Here is a 16,278-nt window from a genome sequence, read left to right as displayed (position 1 = left end):
ACAAACACCTGGAGAGTGGGCATGCTCCAGGCAACGGTAGATTTTGTGCCATCTCCTGCCACAAAATCTCAGTTTGAGACTACAGCTGGTGGTGAAAAGGGCAGAAACTGGTACCCAGACCCATTACTTGGCTTTTCTGGCAAGACCAAGTTATTGGTACATGAAAATTGACACCACTTGTATATGCCCTGCAAAGGGTAACACAGAAGTGTCAGTTAGCTGTGACATTTTATCATACAGGCAAGGTAGGCGGAATCCAGCAGCAGGTCCTCTTCCCTGTCAGATTTTGGCATTAGCATGTCTTACCAAGTTTTTCAGTGATATAATGAAATATAGAGCTGATATATTAGAAAACTGGAACAACATTCCCAGTGTGGCTGAAGTTCATTTAGCAGGAATTTTTGAAAAGCTTTAGAACCACTTACTGAGTGTTTGGAGAGTAATTTGGACAGATCTGGAATACTCTGACACTTAGACTTCCAATTTGTAATTACAAGTAACAAAAATCTTCCAAATCCTGCCTATTTGGGGATAATTTTTATGCTCTTGCCTTTATTATATTTTTATTTCTGTTGAAAGGGGACCCTATCTGGCATCCAGTTAAACTGATACCTTTTTTCATCTGTAATTTGCCACTGTGAAACACAACAGTTATTATTCCTGGCATACCATCAACTATCTGCTGGCTTTTGGATGCATTTAAGCTTCATGCACTGTGGATTCTACTTTTGTGGCTACATCAAGATGTTCATGTAAAATCATTTGTCCAAAATTGGAATCCCTGTCAAAAATCTAGGTTTCTGAAGTGAAAACTGTCCAAATACTAACAGCTCCCATCTCCAAGAGCATTCTGGATATGTTTCCCAGAGCTCACATTCCTGAACACAAATTAAGCGTTGTATCAAAATTTTGGCTGACTGAAGATTTCCTTACCTTTTGTACAGTAAATGTGCGTATGACATACTCTGCCAATGGTTCTGTCTCAATTAATGTGACTTTAATATCTCCATAGACCTCTGTGTCATCTGGCCAGTATCGAACACACTTTACCTGAGGGGAAAAAAGAAAATAAAGAGCAACTAGCTCAAGTTGAGTCAGAGCTGACCTACATTTTACTTCGCTTTCAAGCTGAAGCCAACGCAAATTGGGCTTTCTTCTGATGTACAGACCTTGTCAAAATTAACTGTATAAATTAGATCAAAATTCCTTTACTGTATATAGAAACCAGAGGGAGGATTTTTTTCAGTTCCCTCTGTTGTGAATACAAATTAAAAGGATGCATTTAGCTCCTCTTCTTTAAGATAGTCTTCCTTAAATTTCCATACATGCCCTGACCATATATCAGGTTTACAGAATACCTGGCAGTCACTACCATCATTCCTTTTGAGAAAAATTTATGCTCTTGCTATTGCTACTGTAATTCTGAACTTTCTATGTTTAGCCAAAGAATTTCAGTTCATAGGGATTGTGAGATACTTGTTGATACATTAAATTTGTTTGACTCTAAGCTTTCCTTATCAGATGTGGACACAACTTTGACATTTTACCAGCTGTGACAGGCCTCAGCTAAGGCTCAAGAAAGAAATCTCCTGATCACGTGAACATATCCCAAGCTTAGCCACTTTTAGAAGCCATGTGCAAAACTTAACGGTAGAAATTAAAACCAAGGCTGTGAAGCTATAGAGGGGATGTTTAGGCTAACAAAGACTATCAAGTTATTAAATGCTCTAGCATGAAAGAGTGGAACAGTACATAAAAGCTGAAGCAATTAGCTACTGCAAAGCAGGTTTCATGTTCCAGTTCCAGTCATAATTGGAAGGGGTTTTATAAATATTAAATATGATTAATGTAGGTTTGTTGTTTGTTTTTTTTACACAGAGGCATTTATTTCAAACCGAAGTGTCAGTAGAAGGTAAAATAGAATAAATAACAATAAATGAACAGAACCAGCTGGCATTCAACCACAAGATCCAAAGGAAATCAAATACGAAGCAGCTGAATTACTAATGGCTGTGAGTAAACTACCATTTACTTTTTTCTGATTACCAAAGCAATGGAAGATGACAAACATCAGGACAAAATTTTTAAGAGCTCCAGTTTCTGGCTAAGAATGTCTCTAAACCAAAGACCACCAGGAGTGGGAAGAATATGCTGGGGAAAGCCACCCCAGACATACCTTCTTCTTATTCCCTAAAGTCAAGCCTATGCATTTTGAGTTATACATGTTTGCTCCCATCGTGGGCTTTGGCAATGGCCTTGTGCTGACACAGGGAATTCTGGTTCATCTGAGTTCAAGAGAGTGAAGTGATGGGTGTTCAGGAGACCAACAGTGCTGAGTGGCCCCGGGATCCAGCTGTGCACAATCTCCTATCACCACAGAATAGTGATCTTCTGAAGTGATTGGAAACTCTAGGCTTTGAACTGTCATTTAAGGAGCTCTTTTGATAGTTTGAACACCAGTCACATGTTTTCCCCCCTCCGGATTTTTGTGGGTAGAGAAGTATTCAAATTATACAGATAAAGAATATTTATTACAGAAGTACATTTTTCCTTCTGTACTGAAAAAGGAGACAGTTTCTCAGTTAGCATAAATTTGTATAACTCTGCTAAAGCTGAGACTTACACCAGGAACATGATCCTTTTCAGTCTAGAAGGGAAGCAGCTAAGTATTACAAGATCTAGCATTTTAGAAAAAAAGCCAGAGTGGCTTAATTCTTTCCCTTACTACAGTAAGCAAAAGGCATTTCACTTGCTGAGCTTGCCTGAATAGCAGCACTGTGTTATACCCAGCGCTGGTTTGGCTTTATATGTTGGGAAAGTGGTACCCTTACCCTGCCCACTTCCACCAAGTTGGTGACCATGACAACACTTGCAGAGTTTTCTTGCCAAATCATTCTCCAGAAATCCTTCACTGTCTCTTGCATTGGCCCTGGGGCAGGAGAAAAGACAAAAGAACATCTTAAGAGAGTGTATCGAATACCACCAACTCTTTTCAGCTGTTCCCCAGCCATTGCCCTGGTCCCACAGAATCCTACTCTCCCTTTCAGAGCAATCCTCTGCTATTTGGGGTTAGAGACACAGAACAGCCTGGAGAGATCAGACACCTCATCCTTCCTCACAGCTGGTATTTAAGGTTCTAGCTCCCTGGAAAGAGACATGATGCCTGTATCGTAAATAGTGGAGATAGTTCCAGCAGGTAATCATGTGCAAATGGTGGGACATGGATGCACCCTATAGTGAGTCTGTAATTAAGGCTGTATTGAAATTTGTACCTGATGCAGCACTAAAGTTCCTCCATTTCACATTTTAATATTTATTAATTATGAAGAAGGAAGAAAACATGCAGAAATTAGCCCTTTTCTGATGTTCCCACAGAGTGAAAAATTTCAGGTTCCAACAGCCAGACAGCCAGTACTCACAAGAGGTTTATTAGACTAGAGCGTCTCTCTGACCTTGTTTTCTTCCTCTGTTCTACACTGTAGATGAAATCCTCCTATGGACTCCTTTCGCCCACTCTGCCCATACTCCATCCTCCATGTTCTCTGCCTTGCTGCATTCCGTATACCCGTACATGCTCAAATGCCAGTTTTATTTTAATATGTTTCTTTGCTCTTTCAATAGGGACAAGCCAGCAATGAAGTCATAAAGCAGAATTTAAGACTCTGCGAACATCACATTTGCAGGTACTGAATGCACAAAAATGAGGACAAATAATGGCAGACGAAGTGGTCATGGCATAAGAGTTTGGCCAGTGGTGCAGGAAAACAGCACCCTGTTGTAAAGAACAGGATTAGGGAGGTTTGTCATCTAACATGGATAGCCCTCAGCATTGAATTGTGTCGGTTTTTTCTTTTTTTTTTTTTTTTCCCTAAAGGCATACGAAACTCATCAACTAACTTACACAAGGTGGTGTTCAAATGCATTTCCTACTAGTTCCCACTAACCAAAAGTTCATCAGTCACCAGCTTATTCATCCTGCTCTCCCCAAGCAATTTCACTCCAGAAGGTAAACCCAAGCTCCGTAAAGTCCTTTTTAGTTCTAATCTCATACTTCATGCACAAAGGACACATTATAGATTGTACTGCCACCTCTAAGTCTGTAGCATTTTTTATTCCTGTAGCTGAGGTTTTGCATTGAGTGCCTTGAAGGTCTTAGAACATGCTATATCCTTCCCTTTTGCACCCCTATACCAAGTTTTCAGACATTCCCCAGAATAGAAGATGTCACCCTATAAATAGCTCTTACAACAGCCTAAAACGGCAGTGGTTTTACAAATATTTAGACATACAAGAATGAACTTGCCTTGAGTTGCAATGTAATGGCGAGGCCGGTGGTAGCCCTGGAAAAAAAGAAAATATGTGATAGTCTGTGAGATCACAGCTCAGACAAAGCACACCATGTATTTTATACTTCCCAGGTACCAACAACTGCACACTTAGCAGTGTACTAACACTGGTTATCGAATGAGTGAAGATAGGCAACTAGGTTGCCCTATGATATTTTAAGCGATGGTATCTGGCTCAGGCTGAATAATAAGATCTTATTATGCCAAAGAGAAAACAGGAATGGGGCAGTTTTCACTATTTCCTCAAAGAAACATGAGCCCTGTGACTAACGTGCGGGCAACTCTGAAAACTAATAGGCAAAAAGTTGCACCTTCTGGTTTGAAAAAGAAGGTGTGCATTTGCCTCTGCATGAAAATGCTGCATATCAGTCTCATGTAACTTTATTAGGTGTATTTTTAATCCCTTAAAGAAACTCCTCTGAACGTTGTCATGTTCCTACAAATTAGGAGTTGCATACAAGAAACACATGTTCATTTGATCATTCTGTGTGTGTGAGGAAGGCTGCTTTTTGAATCTTATTTTATAAAACTAAAAAAAATAAGTCAATCTATTTACATGCCTTCTGCACTGCAACTTTATAAGAAGTCAATAAGTCTTATGTATCTACTAATGCTATTGTGAAAGGCTGATACTGATTTCTGCATACGGCATTTAGCCCACATTCCACTTACGTTGGTGGATCTGTCAAACATAGGAAACCTCCATCTGTCCAGACTGGTCAGACAGAATAAACCAGAGCCTGAGAACCTTCTCCCTGTCACAACACAGTGTTTGTGTAATGTTCAGCTGTCATTCATATCAGATCAACAGTCTGTCCCTATGTAAGATGCACCAAATTCATAAGCAGATTGTCAGGAGGAGTGTTTTTGTCATAGTGGGAATGTCCAGGAGCCTTACATCTATGTAATTGGCGTTTATGTAGTCGGAGTGAGGGTCCCCATCCAGCAGTTGCAATCTCACTCTTGAATGATCATCTGAAAGAAGGGAAGAAAAAAAAGTGACAGTAACGATAAAGAGGACTTTGTAAATGCTTCATTTTATCCGCTGATTCCTGCAGGTGGATAACTGAATACTTACAATAATAAAAAATGAAAGAACATCAGAGATATTCCTGTTCCTACAAGCCCTTTCTTTTGTGTTTAAGTTGTAACATTTAGATCCTTAGGTTAGCGTTCATTTGTACTCTGTGTTCGTTAAATTCACTGCTATCACCATAAACCTTATTGAGCTTTTACGCAGACCAGAAATGTTGCTTGGTTAGGGGGTCTTAGGACAGATCTTTGCAGGATGTATCTCCATTACAAAAGCCATCTTCATGCCTGGAAGTAACAGCCTGCCTGCCTGCATCTGATCTGTGGAAACTGAGGCAAGAGCTAAAACTGTCAAGATCGGGATAAAAATAAATAGGTCACAAAAGAGGTATAAAAGATTAAGGAAGGTAAAATGGCAAATGAAATCCTGCAAATAAGAAATGGGGCAACCCGGAAACCTGAAAGAAATACCAAAGGAAATCAGAGCAATGTTCCTTTATGCAACCCACAGAACTCATGGCAACAGAATGGCATAAAGGCAGTGTTAAAAAAAAATAGCAATGTTCATGTTTTTGAGGACTTCAAAGTTACTTTAGATAAGGCAATGAAATAACAGATATCAATCTTTTCATCTCCCAGTATGCTCTACAGTTCAGATGCAGAAAGGAACTACCCCAGCGGGCAGATTATGTCATGATTTTCCACCAAGGGAATATTTTGATCTTTCTCTGGAACAGCTGGTGCTGGGCTCTGTCACAGGAGATACTCTGTTTGCTGGGCTGTTGAGCTGATTTGGTCTGGCAATCCCAGCACTGGTATGCAATTAATTGCAGAAACACTATCTGAGGGCCAGTTGCTTGGCAAAAGCTACTGGGTTACAGAGGTCACTGCTGGGCATGCTGGGCTCATTTTTAAAGGATTTCTAAAGAAGTATAATACAAAGTCCACTAAGTTTATTTCCTCTCTACCAGCTCTGTAGACCCTAGTTCTCAGTCAGTAGAGCATTAAAGTTTAGAAGCACTTTGCAAAATACAGGCCTAAGCATGATTTACATTCAATTAAAAAGAATCATAGCAATGAAACATAAAAATATGAGGTGTGATTCTGCAGTAACTTAGTCAAAAAGGGTTTTAGTCATCACTTAATTAAACGTAGAATCAGATAACAATTGTGAAGAGAGACATGCATGCAGTTCTGAAAACCGAGATTTGGGTGTATATTAAATATTCATTCAGTTATGTAAAGCAATGTTTCTCATACACTGTTCATTCTTTGGGTGACATTTTCACACCCCAAAAATACAGCCACATCGCTGTATTTATCAAATCCCATATTTGCATTCAAAAAAGGTTACACAGGTGAATCCATCCAAAGCTCTGTTATATTTGTATTAATAAATACAACCTTCGTAGACACAGTGGAAGTAGGTATATTTCTCAGAGTGCTGATGTTGTTCCCAACTCTAGACAATTACCCGCGCTCAAGGCAACTGCACTAGGAGTTGCAGTAAATCATGTGGTTAGACAGACAACAAAAGAATTTATACTTAGAGCAATTCACAAAGACAGACAAAGAGCTGATTGAACTGGACATCTAGATGAAATACACAAAATCTCCTGTAGACAATTTCACACTTGCAATTCAAGGCAGCAAACTAAGCTAGTTAAGAATCACACAGAACAAAAGCAATGAAAACAAACCCTACAGCTAATGGCTGGGAGGGGAACATTTACTAACTCCTCTTGTGATGCCACGATATAATAACGTTATGGAAGTCTTAACTTTTGCAACAATAGAACTAAAAAGTGATGACACCAAAAATGACCCTAATGACAAGTGAAAAGAATCTCAGGTTGATTTTTTAAGTGGGACAAAGACAGTGTCTACGCATGGTGTGTAGCTGAAGTGCTCTGAATAGGCCTCAAGGAAGAACCTGCCTCTCTTCATTTAATAGAACCAAACCCCAAAATTAAGTTTCAGGTCTTTGAGCCACTCTTTAGTTAAAAACTTAGACAGGATGAATACCTCCTGAGGGAGCTGGATGTGAAAGACCTGAGAAGCAGGCTGCAGAAGAGGCCTATGCATGTAAGACAATTATGGAGGAAAAGATGCTCTGTAGCTGTAAAAAGTGTTGTGGGTTGTTGGTTTTTTTCCCCTTTAATCCAAATGTGGCTATTCTATATGTGAAAAACAGTAAAGGAAGAAGAAATTATCATTGGAAATTAATTAAATTTTAAAAAAGGAGACATTCAGATTTAGGTCCAATTATATTCGGGGGCCAAATGAAAAATACTTTTAGCTGAACTTTGCTTCAGGAAGTCAGAATTCAAAATATTTCATTGCATATTTTACAAAAATGAGATTAATTCCTGTGGGAGATTTATTTCTCTTATAAGTGTGAACAGTGCGGCAGAAAAAAAATCTGTGTATATGCTAAGCACACAAAATACTAATGATATCTTAATGGTGTCTTTAATCTTGTTCATAAGTTTAGGAGCACAGTCTGGATAAAAGTTCATGAAATAATTTACCTTGAAAATCCCTTCTTTTCCACAAAACTTTGGAATTTGGTTTTGGTTTTTTGGTTGTTTTTTTTTTTTTAACGGAGAAGGTTGCAAAACCCGATGCAACTTATTATGCTCTTAGCAGTAACAATCCTGTACTTAGGTTTTTTTGTCTACAGACTTCAAAGGGCTTTTTAAAGAACAGCAAATGTCTTCATTATATCTTCTCACAATGGTTAAAATTTATTTCTAATTCTGCACCCTATCCACTGGACTACACTAGCTAAGGAGACTACACATTTGGCATACCAAAATGAAAGCGTCGCTCAACTCTTCTGTAAATTTATCAGACATCATATAACCATGTGTTACAAATGGATTATAAGAAACTTTAAAAATGGAGGGAGAAACAGAAGAAAACTTGCATGTCTGTAGCAGTCAGGACTGCAAAAAATGGAAATATACTTTAACAAATGTATGATTTTATTTCTCCCTGTTTACTATAGTCTGTATGCAAGTTAGCAGAACTCTAAATTTGTATGAAAAGTACTTTGACTGAAAATTGGTCTTAAAACAGATTTCAAAAATGACAAGAATTTCACTGAAAAGCATTGTGTTCCCATTTTAGCACACAAATGTTATCGTTTCAAACTTCTGTCAAAATTCCCATTAGTGATCATTTGAAATATCATTGCAATTTTTCCACATCTCATTTTGATACCAGCACTGGATTAATCTCACACAACTTTCACCATCTAAACATTAGGCAGCTAGTCTAAACTGGCTGTCAAGGTTCCCCACATAGTCAATGGAGAAATACAGCCATCTTTTGAAATGATTCAACCCAGTTCTGGTACGAAATGATGATTTGCCTGCTCAAGGACACACTGTCCTCCCCTTTCTATCCCCACTGATCCTGGACTGTGCCTTGAGAACTGGGTAATAGCAAGGTGTGATATATCCCATCCTCTCAGGATCACATACCATGGACATTGCACAGACAAGCAAGACTTTAGGCACTACAGAAGAAACCATGGAATAAAAATGCTTGGAAGATAGCACCCCTGTGAGTGCTGACCTCGTCCTGTAATATTATGCTCAGAAAAGGGAGAAAAGAAAAGGAAAGAAGGGAAAGAAAGTGCTCTCCTGTAAGTTGAAGCAAAACACAAGCTGATGTCTTCATTTTCTCAGCTCCAATCTGAGAGTTTTCACTCTCTTATATGTAATGACTCTAAATTTGGAGAAGATGGGGAGAAACAGAATAGAACCAAAGGTCCCATATAGCTTCTGGATGTTTTCTCTTCTTTGGAATGGGTTCAGCTCAACCCACAAAAGCTCAACATCCCTCCCCTAACAACCACTTGCTGATGCACTTTGAAGGCCTCAATATCTAGGCCCTAAAGCAAATTTAAATCACTTTGATTCAGCACATAAATGGATCCCCTACCTACCCTTGCCCCTGAAAGAAAAATCCTGCATCTCCACAACTGTCTTTGTGTTTACAGCTTTTATACCCAAAGCGCAGGAACAAACCTTGTAGACACTGACAATATAACAAAAAGTTCAAGTAGGGCAGCTCCCTCCAGCATGGCAAATCTGTGCAATCACAGTGCATCTTTCCACCAACAACAGTGGATTTCTGTAGTCATACAGACACCAAATCCACTCCTCAGCTTTTCCTTGTCTCCAAAAAACATACCGGTGTTGCAGACTGAAGGGAACCCTGAAAAGCTGGGGTTTAAAGCATGAGAGAGCTTAGAGCTCTCTTGCATCTCCTCTCCATGAACGGACTTAGCCTCATCTGCAGTTTTGGTTTGCAAATGTAAGAACAGCAGATGATGGGGCTGGCAGTAAGATCTAGGTTTTCATAGAGAGGCATGATGTTAAAACAGCCCTGGGAAAGCAGTGAGCCACATAAAACAGTCCTGTAAGTGTACTATTACCCAGAAGGCCATAAAGACAAGATATAATCTGCTGTGATTCACTGAGCAATGCTACTTATTGCAAGAGCTTACAAACCCACATTTTAACAAAAGTCTTGGATGCAGTTACAAAAGTTAGATCAAAACCTGACTTTTCAATTCACTCCCCAAAAGGCATGGGATATCTTGTTCCAGGAGTGATGAAATGGTAACTGTGGTTAAATAAATAATGTTAATTGCCATCTGCAGCCTTTTACCAAACAAACTGGTAGGAGCAATTGGTGCATGCTCAGAGTTTTACCCACAATTACAATTCTAGTACAACAAAGCAGCTAAGGGTGTAATTGTTTTCCACCTCCCCTCCTCTGCTCGGGCTTTTGCACAGTTTGTACCCACTGAGCACAATTCGTTTTCAGAATCTGCCAGAGGGAACTACTCTCCTGCTATTCTCAGCTCTGCTATCAATTCTTTATTCTGGATCCTGTCACTGCCTTTACTCAGGAAAGTTGTCCAACATCACCCATCAGTAGGGTCTGGCTCAAGGCTTAGCCAGTGACACCACTGATAATTTCCAAATGGTTTTACAAAATGTCTGATGAATGATATGCGCCTTCCTTAGGCATCCTCCCTTCCTTCTCCCTAGCCTCTTCAAAGTAAAGCAAGGATTTCACTCCATTTTATCACTCTTTATTGCACATTACTAAATTCTCCCTGCTGTCTTTTAGAAGACCTGTTGTCTCCTCCTCAAACTCTTTGTTCTGATATATATTTGAAGTGAAGAAAACCCACTCAGCTTTGTTATTTATTTCAGCTCTTCTGCATCCTTCCTCTCTTTCACTACCTTGCTTTCTTTATCTATGCCTTTCCACCCTCTCAACCTCATTCTGAAATCTTTCCCAACAGCCCTCAAACTTGAGCTTCTTTTCAGATGTTTTATACCGTGCAGATACTTCTTCCTTAACTTTAAGTACATTTTGCATTCCCTTATTCAGGTGCATCACCTCCTATCTGTATTGCTACTGTATTTATATTTATAGGTAAAAGGCTAACATCACTCTTCATTAGACAACAATTCATCTTTGTGAACACCCTCCCTTTAGATAATACCCCATTTATCTTCCTTGATTTTGCTTCCTTAATTTCTTCTCACATTTCACTTGGAGTTCAATGTTTTCTGTGTGACCACCTTCAACATAAATTAGATGGTGGCTATTGCACACAGTCTTGTCTCTTTTCACCTCCACTTTCACATCATGTTAACTGCTTCCTCAAAATCATATGGAGAAACAGAGAGTCTTTCATGTTTCCTTCCTTATACTATGGCACTTTCATCTTCAATCCAGTATGTAGTTGTTATAGTTGGATGATTCATCTGTCTTAGACTAATTTAATCCAAGCTAATCATATAGACAGGTAAACTGAATCTCTGTCTGGAGCTATCTCTCTTTGCCACTAGGAACACAGGAAACTTACAGTGAGGTGGAGCTTTTAGGCAGCTGAAGTTAAGGGAGACGATTTTCACGCTAACTGTAATACTCTGGTACTATCACTTCCATTTTCCACATGGAGAAACAAAGACTGATGGAACTGGTGACCTGCTCACAACCAATGCAGAAAGCCAGCAGCAGAACTGGGATCAGATCAGGGCTCACAACCTTCTGATCGTCTGTTTCCAGATTTCTTCATCTTTACCATGGGGTCCCTGAACTGAGCTGTTCTATGCCATTCCCCCAAAACTGTTATATGAATAATTTCTTTCAAGTCTTAAAAGAAAGAGAGGAGTAGTTACGTGTGAGATGATTTTCCTTTGTGGCCAAGGGTTTTCTTTTAATTCTTTAGTAAAATCTGTTTGTTCTACGGGAAATACATATTTAACGTAAGAAAAAATACAGTACTAAATACATCACTCAGCGTGACTTAATTTTGTTCTTATAGCATTCTATAGATTTATCCAGTCATGAAAATTGATGGCACGTTCATTTATTTTCTTATTCCTTGTTCTGATGGTCTCAGGCCTGGCTTCTTCAACTTGATGCTGCTCAAAAGCCCTTAAAAAGAATTATTTCTCACCTCACCTCCTCTCCCCAGTCATCATAAGGAATAATGAAACACTGGGGTAAGCTGCCTGAAGACCTTGTGGAAAGCTAAACTTTGGAGATCATTAGGAAGAGGCTTCACAAATATCTGATAAAAATGACAGAGGTCAATCTAGTCCTGACTTGGAGAATAAAGCTGACCTAAATGGTTTTATGGAGTTCTTCACTGCCCTGCAGTTCTGCAGTGTATCAATATTCCTATAACATCAACAGTAACTGGCTATTGAAAGAAGTAAAACTAAAAAGCTTTAGTGCCTTTTCAGCTGCCTTACTGTGATTCTGAGGCAGAAGCTGTACTTGTCTTGCACATCAAATCAGCTCTCTGGGGACAAGCAGCGACTGTTCCACTGGTTACTGACCACAAGGGAAGGAGAAAATCTGATCTCTGATCCATATCTAAAAAGCATCTCCTTTTCTGCTCCCATTTGTGGCAGTGAAAGTTCCAGGTTATGTAGTAAAGATGGACAGGAAATAGGCATCATCACCCACTGGCAAAATCTGACAAAAGGTTTTAGCCCTTAAATCACAAACATTAAGCACAAAGCAAGGCAGATGGAAAATATGTAAAATCTGTAAAGTCATGCCATGACTTTATTTAAAACAGTGAAAAAATAAAATCATAGAAACATAGCCTGTAACAAACAGATCGAACTACTGAATGCTCAGCACTGTAAACCAGCTTTTAGTGATATTCTGAAACACACCCTTTTCCACAGGATGCATATAAAATCTTACAGAAAGCTCAGTTTAATGTGAATTTACACCTACAGGAGATTATGTTTCCATATCTGTTCTTATTGCGGTTTTCGTCTTCCTTGGCTGTATCCCAGGATGCTGTCTGCCCCTCAGGTAGTGCCTGCAAAATAAACAATAGCGGAGTGTTTATAAAAATCTGGCCAATGCCTTCAGGTGGATTAAGATGACTGAGCAGGGTGAAAATAAAGGCGCTGCATAATTCAGTAGTCAACCAAGCAAACAGCTGTTCCTGAGGAAAGGGCGCATCCACTAATTCAAAAAGCAGAGCTTCGTGCAGACCATTTGCATCTCTTGGCTTCTGCCAGTGAAGAATCATTTTTCTCCTGCTACTTCAGATCTAAAAGGATCAGAGCAATTTGTTTCTGGTTGCACAGTCACAGGTTAACCTCATTTCCCCTGTAGAACATGGTCTGTGGAGATTTCACATTCATACACTTCTAAGAAAACCCAGATGGTTGAAGCATAGTGCTCAGTCCTTCATATCTAAGTTGAAAACAGATACAGTGGTTTCACCTATTTCTATACTAATAATGGAGTGATGCAATACAAACCACTAGCTGGTTTTCTTTGGGGAAAAATAAAAAAGCCAGGGTTTTAGATCATGTGTAAGCAAGAGAGGCAAAAGGAGGTAAAACTTGCTCATGAAGTATGAAAATAAGTAGTTATTTTCCTAAAATCTGCTCTTTTAGTTGAGAACGGATGGGGTAAGGAAACTGGCAGCACATGGTGCTAACCTACCCTACCCTACAGCTTGGGCCTACAACTAATTTGAACACACTCAAATGAGCCACCTTCCCCTTGAGACACGTCCAGGGAGGATTTTCAAGGCAGAGTCAGGAAAACAGCAGTCGTCACAGGATCTGGCTTGGAGGATGGTCTTGCTTTCCTTGGAAGATGGCCCCGATGCCTGTAAGCAGGATGATCCCTCTCCCTGTCTCAGGATGGTCGGGGATGTCAGCACGGGCAGATCAAAGCAGCAGGCACAGCAGTGCTTTCTGCTGGAACAGCAATGGCACCAGCTCCCTGGGTATCGCCAGCATCACGACTGGATGGAAAGCCACGACCTGCAAACCGCTGCTGTCGGCTGCAGCCAGCCCAGCCTTGACTTGTGCCAAAAACACAGGTGAGGAGAACAGCTTGCACTGAATTGCCTCTACAGATCTGCATCCTCCAAGATCTACTCCCTAACATGATCCTACATTACTTAAAACAACAGCAACATTATAAATTGTATTGTTTATGGTCCCTAGAGAATTATGGGGGGTTTATATCGCAGTCATTGTAGAATTGTATCTGTCTTAGCTAGCAGTGGGTAGTTTGACACAGCTGTGCTAGAAAATGAATTTCTATTCATCTTCACAAGCCATCTAGGTCTATTACAGTGCCTGAATGCAATAGCAGAGAGACACAATTATTAGGATCTACTACACTGACATTACAATTAAACTTAATACAAGCAAACCCCTGGCAGACCAGATCGTTGTGAATTTCCCCCAAAGGGGTTCCAGGACAGAAAATGTCAGGCACTGCAGCACTGCCATGAGCATTGCTGACAAAAGACAGGGACAGTGAGTTCCTATTCAAAAGCCCAGGAGAAAGAGTAATAACTCTGTAATTGGTGAAGGCTTTGATCACACATATATTTCCTTTACAGACAGCTGTTTCCAAATAACAGCTCATCTTCTGAGCAAAAAAACCCTAACCAACAAACCCCCACACAGCAAAACAATCCCCAAAAAAAGAAAAGAGGTGAGGAAGGTTCATTTTCATCTTCAAAGACTAACGAAAAAGGTGTCTTATTTTTCCACTAATATCAAATTACAGCAGATTGACCAGAGAATAGCAACAGTCATTAGACATCTAATCATAGCCATCTGAAAAGAAAAAAAAGAAAATCCTTTCTCATGACTTTCACATGGGAGAAGCTATCTTGGCCAAAGAAAATATGTTCAGGTCCAATAAATACCTTTTCAACAAACCCTATCCTTTCATGTGATCTGAACGTGAAATTCTCCATTGAAATTGATAGTTTTATATTTGCCTGATATAGCCTCCAAATATTTAAGAGTCCAGGATTTTTCATTTGATTCAATACCAAAAAATCTCTGCTTTTCACAGAACTATCCATCTCTGAAGAAAGGAAGCACAGCTCTGGTTGGTGAGGAACACAAACTGCCTTTGCATAGGTGTACCTTATACCCCTACTCGTATACACACCAGATGAACAAATTGGAGTAACTGCATGTACATGGGTGGTACAGTGCAAATAATTTTTCTGTGGGATCGCTAAAAATGCAGCACCAAGAATTGAAACTGCATTAGAAATACAAAGACAAAAATATCAGTTATAATTTGGTTGCATCCAGAAAAAGAGGAACATACCTAATATTTTGTTGCTTCAGCTTTTGTTTGTACAATAAGTATTGCTATAATAGCAAAAAGGGTTAATCTTTCTGTTTTGCTCTGCATTATCAGCAATGGTAAGTCAGGGAAGATCATTCAGGTGTTGATATTTGATCCGCATTTCACAGGAAATGCTCCCCCTTCTTTCTTTGATTTGTTAACAGCAAAATTTCACTTTTGAAAAATCTGGACTTGATTTTTAGGCTTTTCTTCTTTTAGAGAATTTTTGTAAAATTTATACTAAAATATCTTCCCAGCAGTGGAATTTATGTTACACAAAAGCTTTTTAAACTAAATTGATCTAATTTTTATCTGAAATTACAAGGACAGATCTCTAAGTCAGCTTCATCTCAATCAAGCTTTCTAAGCACCACGGCCCAAACGTAACTAAAGTGTTCACATTAAATTGAGGCTTATTGCAAGCCAATTTAAATTTCCAATGGATGCATTTAGTTAGTTCGCTGTTTGTTTTTAATTTAAATACGAAAACTTGAATCATTCATCTGCACTGATCTACCCCAATGCTGCAGTATTGCTGCCAAAGGCAACGATATCAATTAAAAGCCTTGCTGCTCATCTCAAAGCATGCCACAGGGACCTGGCCCTCTCCCTGCAGTCACTATCTTCTCAACAGCGGTGGCAAAACTGTTCCCACGACGCTGCTGTGACCCTGGGTTAAAAACTGCTTTGGGCAAAAAATTATAACCTGAAAAGAAATATTTCAGCCAGTTCAGTTCCCCATTCCAGTTCGTAGCAAAGCCTTAGGACAGCATTGTCCAAGGACAGCTTCTAAACTAACACCCTGCTGCCAAATATTTTGCAATGTCACATCATAGCCTGAACCTCAGGATCTTTTCTTTTGACCAGACAGAAGACGTGTAGCCAACGAGAAATGAAAATGTTAAAATCCAGATGTAACTTCAATAAGCTGATGACTCGCAATACTAAGATGCTTGAGGAAGGAGCCACAAAATCCAAAATAACTAAATGGTCTCAGTAATGCAGCAGGAGAATGTACTTTAGTGACATCCTAAATCGTAACAGAAAATTAGTTTGGATGCTTAAGCTTATTATCTCCGTAGCCAGTAATTGGTGCTCGCAGTAAGTCTGTGGGACTAGTCCCACAGCTCACAACAAATCAGGGCCGATATGTTCTAAAAAAGGAACAGGTGACATTTAAACATGTCCCATTTAAGTGTTTACAGCTATGCCTAATCCC

The 16,278-nt window shown here is 39.5% G+C and overlaps 1 protein-coding gene across 1 annotated transcript in view; it reads right to left on the bottom strand.

Annotated features, from left to right (window-relative positions):
• Nucleotides 1-16,278, bottom strand: part of PTPRT (protein tyrosine phosphatase, receptor type, T) — a 350,042-nt gene that overhangs the window by 18,638 nt on the left and 315,126 nt on the right. Inside the window, exons 17-21 of the mRNA XM_010584069.1 lie at nucleotides 12,669-12,756; nucleotides 5,245-5,321; nucleotides 4,304-4,340; nucleotides 2,832-2,929; nucleotides 934-1,050 (exon numbers count right to left, since the gene is read on the bottom strand). Of these exons, the coding sequence (XP_010582371.1) occupies nucleotides 934-1,050; nucleotides 2,832-2,929; nucleotides 4,304-4,340; nucleotides 5,245-5,321; nucleotides 12,669-12,756 (417 nt within the window). The remainder of the gene's footprint in view (nucleotides 1-933; nucleotides 1,051-2,831; nucleotides 2,930-4,303; nucleotides 4,341-5,244; nucleotides 5,322-12,668; nucleotides 12,757-16,278) is intronic.

This window comes from Haliaeetus leucocephalus, unplaced genomic scaffold (assembly GCF_000737465.1).
Source record: "Haliaeetus leucocephalus isolate CR32 unplaced genomic scaffold, Haliaeetus_leucocephalus-4.0 Scaffold933, whole genome shotgun sequence".
NCBI lineage: Eukaryota > Metazoa > Chordata > Aves > Accipitriformes > Accipitridae > Haliaeetus > Haliaeetus leucocephalus.
This window is presented reverse-complemented; position numbering and strand designations above follow the sequence as displayed.